The sequence below is a fragment of the Epinephelus moara genome, chromosome 24, assembly GCF_006386435.1.
Source record: "Epinephelus moara isolate mb chromosome 24, YSFRI_EMoa_1.0, whole genome shotgun sequence".
NCBI classification, from domain to species: domain Eukaryota; kingdom Metazoa; phylum Chordata; class Actinopteri; order Perciformes; family Serranidae; genus Epinephelus; species Epinephelus moara.
Genome location: NC_065529.1, coordinates 29,201,014 through 29,220,270, shown reverse-complemented (window position 1 = coordinate 29,220,270; position 19,257 = coordinate 29,201,014). Strand labels below are relative to the sequence as shown.

At 41.4% G+C, this 19,257-nt stretch overlaps 1 protein-coding gene across 2 annotated transcripts in view; it reads right to left on the bottom strand.

The window, feature by feature from the left end:
- LOC126385901 (SLIT-ROBO Rho GTPase-activating protein 3-like) overlaps positions 1-19,257 on the bottom strand; it is a 50,173-nt gene that overhangs the window by 8,029 nt on the left and 22,887 nt on the right. The window contains exons 5-17 of one of the 2 annotated variants that reach the window (XM_050037934.1): positions 14,397-14,588; positions 13,999-14,127; positions 13,647-13,868; positions 13,408-13,509; positions 11,024-11,221; positions 10,824-10,908; positions 8,319-8,346; positions 5,999-6,101; positions 4,577-4,637; positions 1,576-1,653; positions 1,100-1,234; positions 911-1,016; positions 616-843 (exon numbers count right to left, since the gene is read on the bottom strand). In XM_050037934.1, coding sequence (XP_049893891.1) covers positions 616-843; positions 911-1,016; positions 1,100-1,234; positions 1,576-1,653; positions 4,577-4,637; positions 5,999-6,101; positions 8,319-8,346; positions 10,824-10,908; positions 11,024-11,221; positions 13,408-13,509; positions 13,647-13,868; positions 13,999-14,127; positions 14,397-14,588 — 1,667 coding nt within the window. Of the gene's footprint in view, positions 1-615; positions 844-910; positions 1,017-1,099; positions 1,235-1,575; positions 1,654-4,576; positions 4,638-4,988; positions 5,020-5,998; positions 6,102-8,318; positions 8,347-10,823; positions 10,909-11,023; positions 11,222-13,407; positions 13,510-13,646; positions 13,869-13,998; positions 14,128-14,396; positions 14,589-19,257 lie in introns of both variants that reach the window. The other variant, XM_050037935.1, reaches the window with a different exon arrangement.

Genomic DNA, 19,257 nt, shown 5'->3' with positions numbered 1-19,257 from the left:
ATGTGAGATTCACAGCTAGATTTTTGCACCCAAATAAATAATTGTAAGATCCAACTGAACATCTAAAAGGGTAAAAATATGGTTACCACAATGATTACTGATCTACTAAAACATAAAATTAACTAACAAATATTACAAAAATACCGCTTAGTGTATTACAAACAAGACACAGTAGAATATTATAAAGAAAATAGGACTCCTATGTTTTAGAAAAATAAAAGCCTCCATCATATCTTGGGTTTCTGTCTGGCCACAAGATCATGTCCATGTTTTTTTACTTATCAGTGGAAAAACTATCACCTGGTATAATCTGTCCCCAGCTCAGTGTCCGTCTCTGACTAAAAGCACTCTCAACATAATCAGAAGGTATTTCTATATTGAGGTTTGTGCCAAAAGAACATAATTATGTATATTGTCTGAGCATTTAAGTTAAGGTAAAAAGTAAAAAATGCTAAGTGGTTAACAACTGAGAAAAATGGGCGGTTAATGGCTGCATATAAATGGCAGCTTTTATCTAAAGTGCTTCACAATATATAATCATTCATTCATTCAAACACACAATCACACTCCTGAGCAACACTACACACTGACACATGGCGGACACCTTGCACTTACCAGTACTCTTCCCCGCCGGTCATGCATTTTTCATACACAGGTCCGTCCAACTCACGCTGGGTCGGGAAGATGACCTCATGGTGGATGATGATGGTCTTAATGATCTCGTTAACATGCGCCTGGCAGGCTACAGGGTCCTGGTCATCTGGTATTGGCATCAATGTGGGGCCAAAGCAAATAGCCAGGTTGTAGGGGTCCATCATGTTCTCATCACTGTACTGAGAAAGACTGGAAAGAGAGAAGCCGTTGGTATCACTTCACGAGTGCCACACAAGTCTGTTGGTGCAGGACTTACTGATTTAGAAACGCAAACAGGTATCTCATGACGATGATCACAGGCCGCTGAAGAGTCACAATTATCTGCTGAAGGTGATGAGCTCTTTCTGCTCCTGAGTCGAGCTCTGAAAAGAAAAGAATGAAACATTTAAAGAAAGCTACACTTAATATTTAAATTTTTCAGATGTTTTCCTGGAACGTGACTCACTCGTCGTGGATATGAGGTCGAGAAAACGCTCTTTAGGGAACAGCGGGTTTTCCAGCCCCCTGAAGTAGAGCTTAAGAACGCCTGCCACAGAGTTGATGTCATGATCAGCCTGATCATCCACCAGTGGATCCTCTCCTATAGACACAGCATGCGTTCAATCCACTCATTAATCATTCATTGCTATCAGAGTTCATGTAACGCGGCACTGATGCTTTCTTTTATGCAGATTTCAAGATGGGAGGTTAATACAAACATTGAGAGTGCAGTTATGTTTCCTCATTTAATATTACTCCGGCATGCTGATCTTATGTATTATGCATTTTAAATGGTTTACATGTCCATTACGGGGATACATGTGACACATGGGCTCTTTATTTGCACTTTAGAGGCCTGTGGAAAAGGCTGTGGCTTTTGAGGTGGACAAAACGCAATTTAAAATCAATCAGGAGAAGATGGGCAAGCACACTGGGACTAACCTCTTTCAAATGCATTTTTAATATCGTTGACTTCGACCTGAGAGCCTGGAACTCGAAATATACCTTGCTGCTGAAGACCTGTGGACATATAGACCCGTTAGTGTAAAATGCATAAATGTCCTATCATTTACAATGTAAGAATAGTAACCAGTCCTCACAGCATGTGCACAGCACTTCAAGCCTGAAGGTTAAAGCACATAAACAGACACATTTAAAAAAAAAAAAAAAAAAAAGAAAAAAAAAAGACAAAAACAAATAATCAAAGTTAGTTTAGGCTGCACTGTGAGGGTGGGGATGTTCTGTGTGTGTGTGTGTGTGTGTGTGTGTGAGTGTGTGTGTGTGAGTGATAAAAATGGTGCAAAATGGTGTGAGACTGGATATGAAAGACCAGAGAAGTGTGCAGCTGCAAATGATAAATTAAGGAAGGTGTTAAGAGATTGAGTCTGCCCCCTGCCAGACTTCTAGGAAATTGGTTATTAAGGTCCTGGTCAACATGTTTAATTTAATGTGTTGTTGTTTCTTGTCCTTTAATGGGAAATGCGGTGTGTTTTTAGTCATTACAGGATGAAATAATGACATGTCTATCGTCACTTTAAAATTCACAAACATGATTTACTCTGCTGCAAAGGTAACATAACACTGGAAAGAAAAATCGACCAATTTTGTCAGCTAATTCAACAGATCGATTAGTCAAAAAAAAAAAAAGCTAGTTAAGTAAGTAAAATGTATTTATATAGAGCTTTTCACAGACATAGGTCACAAAGTGTTTCACAAGGGCAATATACAACAAGAAAGAAATGACAGAGACGAAGTGACTACGTCAGCCAAGTTGTGAAAAGTGCACAACTAACAAAACTATTTACACACAGAAGAAAAAAAATCTGAAAAAGGTGTGTCTTAAGTCAGCAGATCGAAGGGAAGCAGGCAGAGCATTCCAAAATTTAGGTGCTACGGCTGCAAAAGCTTGATCACCACGTGTCTTGAGGCGAGTGCGAGGGACAGACAACAAATTTAGTGTATTTGATCAAAGAGAGTGCGTTGAAGAATACGGGTGAAGAAGCTCAGCTACATGAGGGGGTGATCACACAGAAATGAGACGCTAGAGACGCAGACGCTTCAAAGACGCTTGAAACGCTGGAAGCGCTTATTCAATGCGCGCTAGCTACGGGCGTCTGACGCTCAAATAGTTGAAAATATTTTAACTTTTCAGCGTCTACGCGCATCTAAAAAGAAGCGTCTAAAAAGAAGTGTCTACAAAAACGTATCTAAAAAGACACCGGAAAAACGCCCGTCTAAAATGACGCTTGAACGCCGGTCAGACGTGCCGTATCATAGGAAAACAATGGTTTTACTGGCGTCGCGTTTCTAGCGTTTCATCTCGAAATGATCGCTCCCTAAGAGGGAGCCTGACCTTGTAAGTAAGACTGAGAATTTTGAACTGGATCCTAAACTCAACAGGGAGCCAATGAATATTCTATTGTTTAGGCTCTTTTCAACCAAATAATTTCTATGTAGCTATGGAGCCAGAGGAACTAAATCAATAACTTTAAGAACATTTTGCGCTTTCCTGTTGGTACATCTACCACATTTGAAGAACCATGAAGATTCAGTAAATTAATCTATAACAGATTAAAATACGATAGGGGCTTTTGAAACATTTCATAGATCCAGACAAAGCAACACAAAGTAATTGTATTGGGTACATGCTTTGTCCTAATATTAAGTGTTTCCTGAAACCTTTTCATAGCACTAAGAACACAGTTCTTGTGTCCGTACTGTAAGAGCTAAGAACAATCATAATTCTTAAAACGCTGTACCGATGGAATTTTTTAGCTCCTATTTCAGAAAAGGTACTCTCCTAGCAAAAGAGGAACCTTCAGTGACGGAGCTGTATGATCTAACACATGAGCCAAAGCAACACTGGCAACCACCATTTTTAAAAACCTGTTAGCCATGTAAACAACAGACAACACAAAATACAAACAGCAGCTTTTAATGAAAGAAATGGAAGAAAACACAGACAAATGGCCTGACAGGGACGTCCAGGCTTTACTGAGCATATATGCAACAGAGGAAATGCAACAAGATTTTGATGTAGCTTGGCTTACGTCAGTGTTCTTATTAGAGGTGTTAATGTAAACAGAATAAAAGCCCTTGAAGGTATGTAACTCGAAGGGGAGCACCCTAGTGGGCAGAACTGTTAGGTGTAAAAATGCCTGTTGATACAAGTGGCACCCAGTGCTTTCTTACTGTGTGAATGAAGATGAACAAAAGAAGCTTCTGCAAGTTTTGTTTTTGTAAAAATAATTATTTAGTTCCTGTGTTGGAAACAGGCTATTTGAAAACTAAATACTTTTTTCAATCCAGAACATTCCTTTCAAAATATGGTAGATAGTATGCTTTATCTAATACATATAGTGTATGATTCCTTGACACAAAGGCTCAAGTTAAATATTTTCATAACAAAAATGTTAGCCAATATCAAAATGAGGGATCAAATATGGGTTTAAGAGTATGAAAAAAAAAATGGAAAATGGCTATGCTTCCTGTTCACAAAACATGTTTTTATTGTCTGTTGTGAGGATACATACAGAGTTTGACAAGAGAGCATTTATGTATGCAGCTCCTTACATGTGGTATCTTATGCAGAAGGACTTAAAGTTGCACTCATTGGTTCCTCTCGGCTGTTTCAAACCACTGCTGCAGGATTTTTTATACACAATCTTCTACATGCCAATGTCATGGTGCGTCTTAGCTGGTCTTTTTAATCATGTGTAGTTGCCGTTTTTTGCGTTTTATGGTTAATTTCTAGTATATATTAAAATACTTTTTGGCTTTTCTTTGTGGTAATCTTATTTTGTGTTTTTTTCTGTATTTTTGTTCAGTGTTGTCTGTCTGTAACTGGTGTTGCTGCCTGTCTTGGCCAGGACACTCCTGGTTAAATAAAGGTTAAATAAAATAAATAAATAAGGAAGCAGCTTTGAACACACAAAAAACTTACCATACAGATTGATGTATCGAACACAGCTCTCAACCACCACTGGTATAGGCTGCCCTGAGTCCTACCGGGCAGATTCAAATGATAAATTGGAAGCACACACACAGAAAATAATAGAAAACAAATAGTCATGCCAGCAGGGTGTTATCATCAGAACATCAGAAGCTCATAGAAGCAGCCCCTCAAATTAATGATAACATTGTTAATAATTTAATGTTTTTTTAAATTTAAATAATTGATGTTAAGAGTATAGAATAAAAATAAGCACACCAAAATCTTGTTAGTATTTGCACCACCATACGTTACTACCACTACAGTATTTTCACAGGAATGCCAACAGGACAGAGGCACAGAAATGTTGGTTAGCATAGTGAACACAGTGCGATTTATCCCGCCCTGCTGTAAGACAGAGTACCTGACTCCTGGCACGGACATTCCGTCTTCCCCTGGGCAGAGAGCAGTAAGGCACGTAGACAGAGGAAGAGAGGCAACAACAACCACAACAGGTTAGTGAGAGGGAGAGACAGACCGTACAGAGAGAGAAAAAGAGGAGGCCTGGCCTGAGAGAATAGCCAAAGCATCAGTGCCTTGTGGGGTGTGAGACATGAGGACATGGCTCAGCAAGGGGGGAGTGTGTGGGAGGGAGGGTGCTACCCAAGAGGATGGAGCTGAGAACTGAAAACGGTAAGGCATTTTTTCTAGGGCTGCAACTAATTTTCATTATCCATCAATCTGTCTATTAGTTTCTCAATTAATTGGATGAATAATTTGTTCTGTAGGATGTCAGAATATATAGAGACCAATGCCCTTCATCGTCTCCTAAAGTCAAAGGTATCATCATTCAATCACTTGTCTTTATCTAACCAACACCCTAAAAGCTTTAGATATTCAGTCTTTAAAGAGTTAGAGCCTGAAACAAGAGATTTGGAATTTATGCTGGAATAAATGACTTCAATGATTAATCACTTTTTTTCCTGCCAATCGACTGATCGTCTTGGCCGTGCTGCTCCACTGCTGTCGATGCGCACTCTGTCTTGCCTGGCCCCGTTTGATTGGGCATTAAAGTGGATGTGGCCATGTGTTTATTTGCATATTTGCAAGATGTGGCTGGTGCAGGGCCAACTGACATCATGGAGCCAAATTAATTCAGCGTCTGGAGGTTGGGGATCACAGGAGAAAGGGTGTTTAAAGCAGACCCTGCACCGAATCAAACCATCTCCACAATTTCTTTAATCGTGCTCTCACCTCACCCTATCTGTCCTAAATTGCAAGACTGTGGACACAAGGCAATGAGCAAGAGGAAAGTCAGTGCATGAGTGAGCCAACATTTGGGTAAAAGAGTGGTCAAAGGCAAGAGAACCCCCAAGGACCGCTAGCGAGACAGCTGAGCTCATGGAGAGACAAAGAGCACAGATGGGCCAATACCTGAATGAAGGCCTCCATATTGCCGTTAAACAGCTTACGGTTAAAAACGGAGCGAGGTCTAGACTTCCGAAATCTGTGGGGTTTAGGGGGAAGAGTGGGGGGCCTGGGGAGATGGTGGGGGGTGTACGGTTGGTACAAGGTAAATATGAATAATAATGCAATTGCTTAATGCAATTTTACACATCAAAACAGACATTTTTTTTCTGAAATGCTTTTGTTGGCATGTCTTTACCACCTTCAAAAACACAGTATTTAAATGAGATGACAAGATTGATACCATCCTCACATCTGTACAGTAAATATGAAGCTAGCTACCAATAAGTTAGCTAAGTTTAGCACAAAGACTGGAAACGGAGAAACAGCTGGGGACTGCTCATTGTTCTGATAACCCAAAAATTCGAAGCCCCATTAGTCCAAAAAAGGTCTAACTGGATTGGAAGCCCATTTCTTCGACAGCCTGCTTCTCTGAAAATACACACTCCCTGCAGTTAGACAACCCAATCACCAGAAAAATGTTCGAGTTGTACAGTTTCTGACTCAAGCGAGGGAGGAAGTATCTCAGGGTCTTGTTCCAGAGTGAGGGTAGAATGGAGCGTTAGACGGATCGGCGGTTTGGTGCGGCTTCTGCAGTGATGCGGGCGCTGTGCCGGATTGTTATGGTGAAGAGAGCACTGAGCTAGAAGGCGAAGCTTTCGATTTACTGGTCCATCTACGTCCCAACCCTCACCTATGGTCATGAGTTCTGGGTAGTGACCGAAAGAACGAGGTCGAAGATACAAGCGGCCTGAATGAGTTCTCTCTGTGGGGTGTCTGGGCTCAGCCTTAGAGACAGGGTGAGGAGCTCGGAGTAGAGCCGCTGCTCTTTCCTGTCAAAAGGGGTCAGTTGAGGTGGTTCGGGCATCCGATCAGGTTGCCTCCCGGGCGCCTCCCGTTAGAGGTGTTTCGGGTAGTCCCATTGGTAGGAGGCCCCAGGGCAGACCCAGAACACGCTAGAGGGATTACATCTCTCATCTGACATGGGAACGCCTTGGGGTCCCCTAGGAGGAGCTGGAAAGCGTTGCTGGGGAGAGGGACATCTGGGGTGCTTTGCTAGGGCTGCTGCCCCCACAACCCGGCCCGGATGAGCAGATGGATGGATGGATGGATGGATGGATGGATGGATGGATGGATGGATGTACGGTTGTATAAACCACAACTGCATCACAGTTTTACAATATTTTGTAGCAGATACTTTGAAACTTAACGTTTCCCAACAACACTGTGGTTAAGGTGTGGTTAGGTTAAGGCACCAAAACTTCTTGGTTATGGTTAGGAAAAGATCATGTCATCCACATTTGGTGGCACTAAAGTCGCTGGAAAAGCAGGGACAGGTCAGTGAAAAACACCTGGGTTCACTGGTTCAAACACTGCTGAGAAGCACCACAAATAGTTGGTAAAAGCATCCAGAATCTAACTGAGAAACTGAAACTAAGTGCAGGAAGTGTGTATTTTCACAGAAACTGGACCACTGAGCAAAGGGCTTTTGTTTTTGGGATAAAGAGATGCCACAGAAATGAGCTTTCGGTCCAATGGGACATTTTTTGGGACACTAATGGGGCTCTAATTTTGGGCCATCGGAACAACAGCATGGCACCAGCTAGCCTGGCATCCAAAAGGTGAGAAATGTTTTTTAAATAGATATTTCAGGCGAGCTGTTTCCTCCTGCTTCTGATCTTTATGCTAATTAAAGAAAACAGTCTCTATATTTAGCAAAAAATCATCAAAAATCATTCACTAATCCAACTCTTGGCAGGAAAGCAAATAAGCTACCTCCCCAGAAGTCAAAGTTTTCCTTTAAATCGACTCTTAGGCAGAGCTACTGTAGCAAACTTTATCAAAGTCACTGATAATGACTACAGGGAATTATCACACACAAAATCCAATACAGATCTGATTGCATTTAATGGAATGTGCTGTGGTTCAAAATAGGTAAAAGCCAAACACTTGTATTCAATTAGTCATGAGCGTGGCTTGTCAATATTTGTTCATTTTCTGCTCACTGAAATGTCTATAAATAGAGCAGCAGCAGGACATTATCCATCTCAGTGGCATTTCATTTCTCAGTCTCAACATATTTTTATAGATTAAAACTCGGAGGACCAACTTCGAGCACCGCCTGCTCTAATTAGGATCAAACCTTTTGTTCAACAAATAAGCGAGAAGTTGAGACTACACTCATATTCCCACACTGTGATCTCATTCCTGCCACATCCAGGGACACAGGAAGGATTTTACACACCATCGCCTACTTTATTCACCCTCTTGTCACTGGACATCTTACCTTGTTGTTCCATATTCAGCCCTCTCCCCTAAAAGGAAAAAACAGCAGAGAAAGAGCCAAAATTAGTATACGCTAGTTTTACAATCACAGAAGTTAGCTGTACGGTTGAGTGCTGGCCGACTATACAAGGCTGGCAGATGGAGACGGAAAGGGGTGTTATGAGAAAACGGGCATCTATTCAGGCAAGCTCAATGGGGTGAGCGCCATGGCTGCATTTGACTCACCGCCAGGCAGCAGTCATTCAGTGGTTGCCCTAGAAACGGCACAAGAGCCCCAGAAGGGGATAGCTTGTCTACTCGCTCTGCAAAGTGAAAATGTATCCAGGGGCAACAAGAGTGGGAGGTTTGTGGGAGCTGATTTGTACAGTGTGATGATTTCACGATAGCTGCGACACATTTGCGCGCACACACACACACACATACACACATCTCACTGTATGCAAACTAATTAAGGCCTCACTTTGATCAGTCAATCAGAAATGTTTGTTCAAGGATCACGTCATGTGTAAAGCAGCTTCCAACACAATCCTACTTTATGTCAAGCACACAGAATTCCAACCCTGAAGCACATGTCTGCATGAGTCAGAAGTAGAAACACAATGACAGGGAACATATACATTCATATTCACGCTTCTGGCATAAGAATAATGCATATTAAATACGAGGAATACCCTTCAAGTACAGTATGACTAGTCCAAGTAATTTTTCTCTGTGTTTTCTAAACTGTGTTCCTTTTTTGGGCCAAAAACTGTCAGGCTGTTAAGTGCATGACAGTTTCAATGACAGTTTCATATCACAACTTTGTATTTGTATACATATTCATATACATATATATCCACAGGAGTCTGAAAATCTATGTGATGACTAATATCACTGACTAATATATGACCAAAAGCAGATGCTGTGAAGATTTTGAAGTAGCAACACACTGACATGAGAAGATAAACATCCTTATTCACACTTTTGGTTCAGGTTGATGTATACACATGCAAGTCATAGCCTTTAACCAAAGTGCTAAAACTGACTCTGTTTGAGGCAAAAAAAAAAAGTGAAATGAATTTACGCCCCAAATGGCCATTTGTACATCCATTCCCCACACAATGTTACAATTAATTCATCAAGACAGCTTTGTTTTTCATCACATGCCTTCTGTGAATGAAGAATCCAAAAATGCGGAAAATTCAAGATGAATTTAAGTCATAGTGGTCCGCGTTTAACAACAGGAAAACGATACCAAAATATCTGTCCAAGAGCCACTTAAGCACATATTAATATTTGGTAAGAATTTCTGTGTTGATGTAACATATCATATAGGTTCTGTATGTACAACAGTTTCTGTATATTTTGAATAGTGTATAGTAGTGGACTGTATTATGGTTATGTTTATATTTACTTAATTGATGTGTTAGAACACAGGCACAGGTTATTTATGGCAGGTATGATGCTGTAAGGCAGTAGAGTGCGCATGGCAGAAGGAGACTTTGTACAACGTCGTGCGTAAAGACGACATGAAGTTTGTGTCGACTTGGATCGTAATAAGTTCTTGATGGTGTTATGCAGTGTCAAAGTGTAGTAACGGAAATACAATGAGAATATAAAGAAACAGGACATTGAGTCGGTAGTGGACGACACCAGATGTAATTTTGGAAGGACTTGGCCTGTTGTTTTGTTGTTCCTTGTATTCTCATACTCCTTGTTAAGCTTTTTCCCTGCCTCATGTGAGCACTGTGGCTCTTAAAAAAGGAACAGAAACACGAATCAAAACCAAGACACCTCACAAACTAAGTGGCCTAGGAACTTTGGTATGTTGAAATGGCCACTACAATCTGTTTAGAAACGCTCACACAACTCATGCAATAAAATCTGTCTCATTTATCCAGTCGTACGCTCAGAAATTCCCATACAGACAACCTTTCTTTTTTTCTTTTTTTTTAAAGATATTCTTTGGGCATTTTTTGCCTTTAATGGACAGGACAGTTAAGTGTGAAGGGGGGAGAGAGAGAGGGGATGACATGCAGCAAAGGGCCACAGGCTGGACTCAAACCCGGGCCACTGCGGCAACAGCCTTGTACATGGGGCGCCTGCTCTATCCACTAAGCCACTGACACCCCCAGACAACCTTTTCAGATAGGGAACTAAACTAGAGGTGAAACTTATCTATGTATGCTCTCTTCAAAGCTAGACTCCATTGTCAAAATTTACCTCGCTGAACACAGGAGTTGCTGGTCTACCACTGCCTCGGTTAGTTAGTTAGTTTGTGAGTGTTATTGTGTGACTTTTGGTATTAAAGGGTTAGTCTGGTTGTTTTGATATAGTTTTGCTGTTGTGAAACACAGCTCCCAATGGCTTAAATTCATCAAGACTTTTCTCAGTTTTTGGATTCTTCGTTCAGCCTGGGAAAAAAAACAAAGATTTCTTCACAAATTCAAGGCAATAGAAGGTGAGTAACTGATATAGAAATTATAGAAAATACCACTCCACCAATGTATACCACAATAAGTCTCACCTTCTCCTAGCGTCTGCTTCAGAAGGTCATGCTTGGCCTGCAGTTTGATAATGAGATTGCTGCCATTCAAGTACTCCTTGTATTTCTGCAGATGAAATAAATAAAAAGACAAACAGTGACAAGGTTATTTCTCGTTATAATGTACGGTATGTGCTCCATGCTGCAGTGCGGCTATGCTCTCATTTTGTCTGAGAACTCACAGTGAAGTAGAAGCCCTCAGTCTCTTGTTGATTGGCTCGTCTCTTAACGATGTTTGCCTTGCTCATGTAGGAGTCAGAGGAAGCTGATTTGACCGACTCTGTGGATTGGCTGTGCTGGAAGGCCTCCGAAACATCAAAGTCCTCCACTGTGAGCATATCCTGAAGGGTCTGCATGGTGGCGTCAAGAGTCTTCCTCACCTGACACACACAGCACACAAACACAACTGAAACGTGAATTTAATTCTCAGAATATCAACAACTGCAACGTTTTTGTTTTATATAACTGTATACAAAAACCCTTATGAAATTAATTAGGTAGGTTGTACACTCAAAAACAACAAGGAATATTGTAATTACATCTGATGTATATGCTTCCGATACATCTTCTCAGTCTCACAAACAAGCGGCATGGTGTAAACAAGCCGGCACAGTCTCAGATTATACCACTGCAGGCCATTTTCACAGCGGTTTGACTGACACACCGTAAACAACAGAGCAATTAGCTACCTAGCATGAGGCATCGTGACATGAAAGATTAACTATGCTCCTTCCACGTGAGGCAGACAGGAAGGCAGTGTGCATTTTTATATTCATAACAGACAGGCACTGACACACATACACACCCCGGTAACCTTTTAACAGGTCTGTGTGAGTCACAGTGGCCTTGGTGACTCCAGGCCAGCTCGCCAGGGAGCATGCTGGGTGCCCCCCCCCCACAGTGGAGGCAGGAGACTGGATGACAGATGACCCCACAGGTCAGTGTCGGATTAAAGATGAACGTAAATGCAAGGTGACAGTGCTGAAGACTGTTTGTGTGACAGAGGTGAGGTGTCAGCCGACAATCCCAGTTTCAAACACAGCAAAGCCAAAGAAGGTATTGAAATGCTTCAGGTGCCCTTTGCTGATTGATAAGCTGCAACGCCATGTTCACACTGGACATGGAGGCGCCCTGATATGTCAGCTGTCATGCAGCTGGCTGTCAGCAGCCGCTTGCACGTTCACACCCGTAGCACACTTCTCTGCGCCCGTCAGCTAGCGACTCTGCTCCTCTACTCTGCTCTAATCACATGCAGAGCTCTGTCTCTATCTGCCTGTGTGCATGTGTGTGTCTGCTTGTCACTCCTGCTCGGTTTAGACACAACTGACAAATATGTGGTGGCATGGGATGCGTTTTTTATCATTTACAATAATCAGATAATTTATATCTAATATAATAAATCCTTTCTATCCTTTATTATAGCTACAGTATCGTTCTCTCTAGAGTCGCTTGCGGCTCATGGGAAAAAAAGACCAGACGCTGATACTGTTAGTCGTGAAGCTTGGGCCACGGTGCGTCCTGTGTGAACAGCCCAACTGATAAACGTGGGTGCCAAAAGGAAGCGGGCAGCGCTCCATGTAAAATTAGTGCACTTTGTGGCGCTTCCATGTCCAGTGTGAGCCTCGCATAAGAGCGGTTAATCTTAACATGACAGAAATAATCTTCCAATTAGATGGGCCTACAAGAGACGCAGCTGTTCATATGTTTTTGGAGTTTGACATTTTGGGAAATGAGCTCATCCTCTTTTTAGTTGAGAGATGAATAAGAGGATTCACACTGCTCTCATGCCTGTACTGTAAATACAAAGCTACAGCCAGCTAGCTTAGCTTAGCATAGATACAGGAAAGTGTAGGAGCAGCTAGCGTGGTAGCAAAGTCCGCTTGCCAGAACGTGTTCCTATTAAACTGTTACATTTTGGATCATAGCAAGTCTGTAAAAACTCTTTCTTAAAGAGCCCAAAGCCTGTTAACATTGTGTTATAGACTAACCCATATGTAGAGCAGCAATTATGCAGCTTCAAGACATCTTCCTGTCCTGCTACATCATGGAGCCGCACTTAATTGATAGTTTGAACGATAAGACAGTAATTTCCTGTCACAGTATTTTGTAATAACCTGGTGATATACAACGGCCTCTATGGCTCAGACTATTATGTGCACAGTACCAGGACATCACAGTACAGCATACAGGGTTTGTCTTACCATCACTGAAGATTTTTCAGTTTAACCAGTTAACTATTTTCTCATTAGAATATAATTTCCTTCACATATTTAATGGTTGTGGCTACTGTTTAGGCCATCATCTACTAACTAACTGGGTCACAAGATGACATCTCGTCAAGATCTGTGACACTTACTGCCCTGGCTGAACAATTTCCTGGAGGAAACTCTGCTTTTACTGTACACCAGGACTTATGACTCAGTATATTTAGTCATATTGTCCTCGCCTGAGTCAGCAGAAAAGAACAGTACTGTTTACAGCACACTTGCAGAGAGGCAGCTTCATTTTGAAATGAAACGCTGACACTGGCAACCTCCATCCCTCTGAGACTCGTGTGCACTCTCACCTCTTCATTCTCTATCTTAAGCGTGGCCAAGCGAGACTGCAGCTGGTGGTAACGCATCAAGAGCTCTGTCTGGACAGGCTGCTGCGCGCTCACCTGACACACCTGGGATTAAGGAAGAAAGGGAAGTTTACCGGGAGGATTTAACACCGAGAACAGTAAACACAATGAGATGCACTTTGTATCAAGAACTAAGACCTATAAACAAACCGTTATTACAGGTCTGTTCTCCGGTGACTCACCTCATCCCCCATGTGAGGCTGACATTCAAAGCGTGCTGGAGGACAGAAGATCTGGCTGTGCATGTCCATAAACTTCAACTTGTCTCCTCTGATGTCCATCGCATCTACTGCTCCTTCCAGCAAGTCTAAGCCCTCGTGGCGAGACGTCTCCAGACTATACTCTGCAGACAGGTAGGTTCTCAAGGTGCGGGCCAGGCTTGCATGGAAACCTAAGTCACAACACTGAGGACAAGAAGTAAAACAGATGGTAATTATAAACTAATGAAAGACCTAGAATGTACAGAAGAAGCACTGAGACTTAAAGGAAGTTCTTTCGACATTTGCATATTTGGCTCTGGCAGTATTTGCTTACATCTATCATGTCTGAGACGTCATGGATATAGTATTTGGCCACCAGGGCATTGGTAGCTGCCAGATTGAGAAGATAGTCATTCCGGGCTTTAGTGCATTTCAGCTTGTTTTCAGAGTACTTGGCTTGTCTCTAGAGAGAGGGAGGAAGAGAGTGTTCCATCAATGCCAGGACGTAAAATGGATTCCTAATGTACTCAATGAATGCATTACTACATCAATCTGATTATATCTTCTATCATCTGTCAATATATCTAAAACTTTGCACAATGTAGAGATGTCATTTGTGCAAATAGCAACTGGTGAAATTCAAGATCATTACAAATGCAGTTGTACTTGAGTGTAGATATAAAGCCTGTAATGTACAACACATACAGTATCATGTATAAACCAAAATCAGACCTTCTCCTTCATTTTCTCCATCTTCTTGACGGAGCTCCGTCGCGGTGGACGTTCGTCCTGGCCATACCGCAGCAGGCTGGAACCAATGTCGTTGGCCTTGCCAATGTGCTTCTCCTCCTGTTTCTCTGCCTCCTTCAGCTTGCTCTCAGCACTGAGACTCTCAGTGTGGTACATGTGATACGTCTTCATCACCTGCAACAACAGACATCGCCTGTCAAACTCTACTCAGTAGCAAGTCAAACAGTCAAACTGGTACATACTTGCTAAAAGAGATGTGACTTAAAGGAGTAAAACCCCACACTGAAATGTTACATAGTTATCCATCACATTTCACTGCTGCCAATTAAGTCAGATGTCAATCTTCCTTATTTTGTCAGAATTCAACTCAATTCAAAACACTGTATTTGTCCTTTAGTGGCCAATTCTGGGCAAGCTGGTTTGCAAACACAAAAACGCACAAACATTTCATTCACTAGCATTAAACAATCAGACAATACAAAATGCTACAATGTAAATATTAGAAGTGTAACGACACAAAATTTGAAGGCAGCGGCCGATCCATAGCTCAACACCCATGTTGACACATTAGGCCTCATTCACAAACAGAGCGTAATGCAAATCTCGCTTAAACCGTGTGTACGAACGTTTCATGCACAATTCTGGGATTCATAAAAATATTTGTTGACCTGAATTTTTTCCATGCTCTGCAAACAAATTTAAAACTGCCTTAGACAGGGTTGCAGCGATATACTGGTTATAAGGTATACCGTGATATAAACATAAAAGTTGACGGTTCTCGTAACTTATAGAAGTTACTTTGAAAGAGGAGACTTTTTACACATGCTTCCATTCACAAAATGGTTTCAAGCTTCTATTATAATGATAACCCTTCCATTTTCTTTCCTTTAAGGGTCATTCTAACTGATAATATAAATTTTGTATCATGATACCATGAAATTGGGATATTTTCTGAGACGTTATTGTACCGTGAAAATCTCATACTCTTGCAAGTCTGGCCTCAGACTGTGTGTAAGCACAAATGATGAAGGCCTGGCTGTGTTAGAGGATGTCAACACACACCTTTTAACTAAGTGCATAGTAAATTAAAAGAGCATTCATTTGAAAAAGGCTTTTACAACAGTATTTAAAATCCTTAATTTTCTAACGCATGTACTTTTCTGACGCCCTTTCATCCTCATCAATTATTGCCATAATTAAATATCAGAATGTAAATACTGAGTGTCCCAGTCCTAGCATACAAAAGTAGGCCTATGTGAAAATGTCCTTAAAATCTAACATTTTTGGATTTTATTGTTTTTATTTATTATGCCTGTAATGTTGGCTAGTCACACCAATTTTAGTGTCATGAAATTTTTACTATTATTATATTAACAGGCATTCAGGGTTTATAAAAGATTCTGATCTACCTACATAGTGCAGCCCGTTCTTTCAGGAGGGAGCGTATCAGAGACCAACATGTTTGACTGTGTGAAGAGAGTAATGAACGGCTTATCAGCTGTTTCTGAGACATTCACGGACGCACACTGATGGCCCAACACCGGTGTGTCAGGGCCTTAATATGTGCATAGAAACAACTTTACCACTTTATCCATGACACACTTCCAGGAAAACATATTTCCTTATTACTAGAAATGGGGGTGTGGCAGAGTGCAGATTGCAAATGCCAGGTATGCGCCTGTTAATTCAGAATAATTCTGATTCACCAACATTCGCACACTGGGGCTAATGTGCAAGTGTCATGAATGAACACTTACTTTGTGGGCTAAGTAAGAACATTACTATGCAGATATTGGTAAATGAGGCCCAATTAGTCAATAAGTGCAAGAATGGTGAGTGTATTTATCACTTTTACTGTAAACACAAAGTAAAATGACCATCTTATTTTTAAAGATTATGTTTTGACGTCATTAGACACGACAGTCTACGCATGAAGGAGGGAGAGAGAGGGGATGACATGCTGGCTGCAATTTGCCTTTGTATATGGAACACCTGCTCCACCCACTAAGCCACCGTGGGCCTAATGACCATCTTTTTTTAACATCAGTCTTATCAACACTGGAATAAAACCACACTTCTTTGTGACAAAGGGGTGTGAAACTGAAAAAAAGGTGAAAAGTCACAATGCTTTCAATATAAGATGTATAAACTGTCCTATTTTCCAATCTACTCAAAAGGAGTTCAATATACAGAGATATATTTTTCAAATAAAAGACTAATAAAAAGACTGCATAATCATGATGTGGATGACTAAAAGAATGCGAATGTTTCCCAGCCCTAAGTGTGTATGACCTATGAACTCATGTAACCCTTTTTTTTTTTTTTCTAGTACACTCATAAACATTAGGGAGTGTCGCTCACTCATCCCATCGTGTAGTGTCACAGAGGTGTTGTTCTGGTTGGGTGTGTCTACGTGCTTTTGTTTGTTGTTCTTACCACGGCATTGTAGCAGGTTTAAAAAAAATCCTCATAATGTAGTATGGACAAGGTTGATGACTGCTCCAAATACACTCTCCACTCCCAGCATTCAGACTGCTTCAGAGGAATGTGTCATCAAGTGTCATAAACAGATTCATGTTCCGTGTTGTCATTAAAGACGCTGTACATAAAGGTTTAACTAGTAACCCTGAAATCAACAGTACAATTAAACAACATCTGCTCCTCCATCACTCACTCTCAAGTTCTGGTTTCCTAGCAACACTGACTGAGGCGGACGTGCAAAGGACAGCAAGATCGATCAGCAGGGGAGGAAGGAGGTTACAAAGTGACAGTGAGCAACCTTCCCTGCAACCCGGGAAACAAGAAACTACTTGATTTCCACAAAATTCCAGCAGCGGATCAATGGCAGAGACGAGCACACTGACAAAGACAAATCCATCTGATACCTCGTTTTACATTTAACACATAAGGGACAATGGAAACCAATTATACAAGTTCATCTAAGCTATAGAACTTTATCCAGCCCAAATCTTAACAGACTGCTGCCATTTCTTACACTGTGTTGGGGAGCTGCAGACAGCCATTTAATAATGCATGAATCAGAGAGGGGAGAAAATCAATATCAGTAAAGCAGTAAAGTGCTGTATAATGTTACAGGTGAGGATATTTCTCATGTGGTTTATTACATACGAGGACCAGAGATTCACTATGTACTCACTCTTACCAAACATCCTTAAAAATGAGTGTGACTTGTCATCAATAATCACTGGAACTGCACTGCTTTTTAAGGTTTTCCATAATACTGTATACCTTATTTCTTTTATAAGATATCTGTGTATGCAAACACAACCCATGTTACAGAATCCCTTGCATGGTAATTTGCTAAATTCTGTAAGATCATACAAGCACTAAGCAGCTTCCTGTTTGTCTTCACACCAATCTTCAAATATTTCCCTCAGAAGCATTACGGAGAGTGTTAACGTTGGTGCAATTATAGTTATAGTTATTTGGTCACAATCAATTTTACAGCACCATGATAAATGCGTCTTAAGTAAAACCTTGCCCAAAGTTTTTTAATTATCTTTGATTGATCACTTGCAGCATTTACTCAATAATATTGTGGATGTGATACAGATGATTAAGTGTGCAGCACGTAGCCAAAGGTGTAGATTTTTTTAATAAAATAATGATTAAGCAGAAGGGACTAAGCACCAACCATCTTAAAGCAAGTGTATGGTCTTTTTATACTGGATAGAATTCAGTTATATACAATGTAAGAAAAAAGCTAGTCAAAATAACAGTTTGATTTGAACTACAGCAACCACTGGAGTGTCTCGGTGTGACTCAGCTAATTAGAGATGGACATTTTCTTAAAAGGGACAGTTCGCCCCAAGATCAGAAATACATATTTTTCCTCTGCCCTGTAGTGCTATTTATCAGTGTAGTCTGTTTCAATGTGAGTTGCCGAGTGTTGCAGATATTGGTCATAGAGATGTCTGCCTTCTCTCTAATATAATGAAGCTAGATGGCACTCGGCTTGTGGTGCTCAAAGTGCCAAAAAAATGCTTTCGATTTACTGGTCCATCTACGTCCCAACCCTCACCTATGGTCATGAGCTCTGGGTGGTGACCGAAACAATGAAGTCGCGGATACAAGCAAACAAAATGAGTTTCCTCCGTGGGGTGGCTGGGCTCAGCCTTAGAGATAGGGTGAGGAGCTCGGACATCCGGGGGGAGCTCGGAGTAGAGCCGCTGCTCCTTTGTGTTTAAAGGGGTCAGTTGAGGTGGTTCGGGAACCTGATCAGGATCCTCCTGGGCGCCTCCTGTTAGAGGTGTTCCAGGCACGTCCAACTGATAGGAGGCCTCGGGGCAGACCCAGAACACACTAGAGGAATTACATATCTCATCTGGCCTGGGAACGCCTTGGGGTCCCTCAGGAGGCGCTGGAAAGCGTTGCTGGGGAGAGGGATGTCTGGGGTGCTGTGCTTCGGATAAGCAGTTGAAAATGGATGGATGGATGAACTACACCCACCAACCGTATTACTGTGCAGACGGAAGCATGCATCTACTGCTAACTCACCCAACACCACTGAGCTAGCTAACGTTACAGCTCAGCCGACGAGGGCACATTAATGTTTACATCTTGCACAAGCCTCTCGTCAATGAGTAGATGCACACATGAATAGACATCTCTACGACCGATATCTCCAACACTCGGCAGCTCACACAAAAACAATCTAGACTGATAAATAGCACTACAGGTGAGACCTTTCACAGTTCATTTGAGTTTATATGCTACGTTAAACTGAAATTACAGCCGTTTAAGGACTGGATTTTGGACATGATGTAGGATATTCACAATCTTTTTTGTTTTCTTGCTTGCCTAAACATACTCATACTCTTGC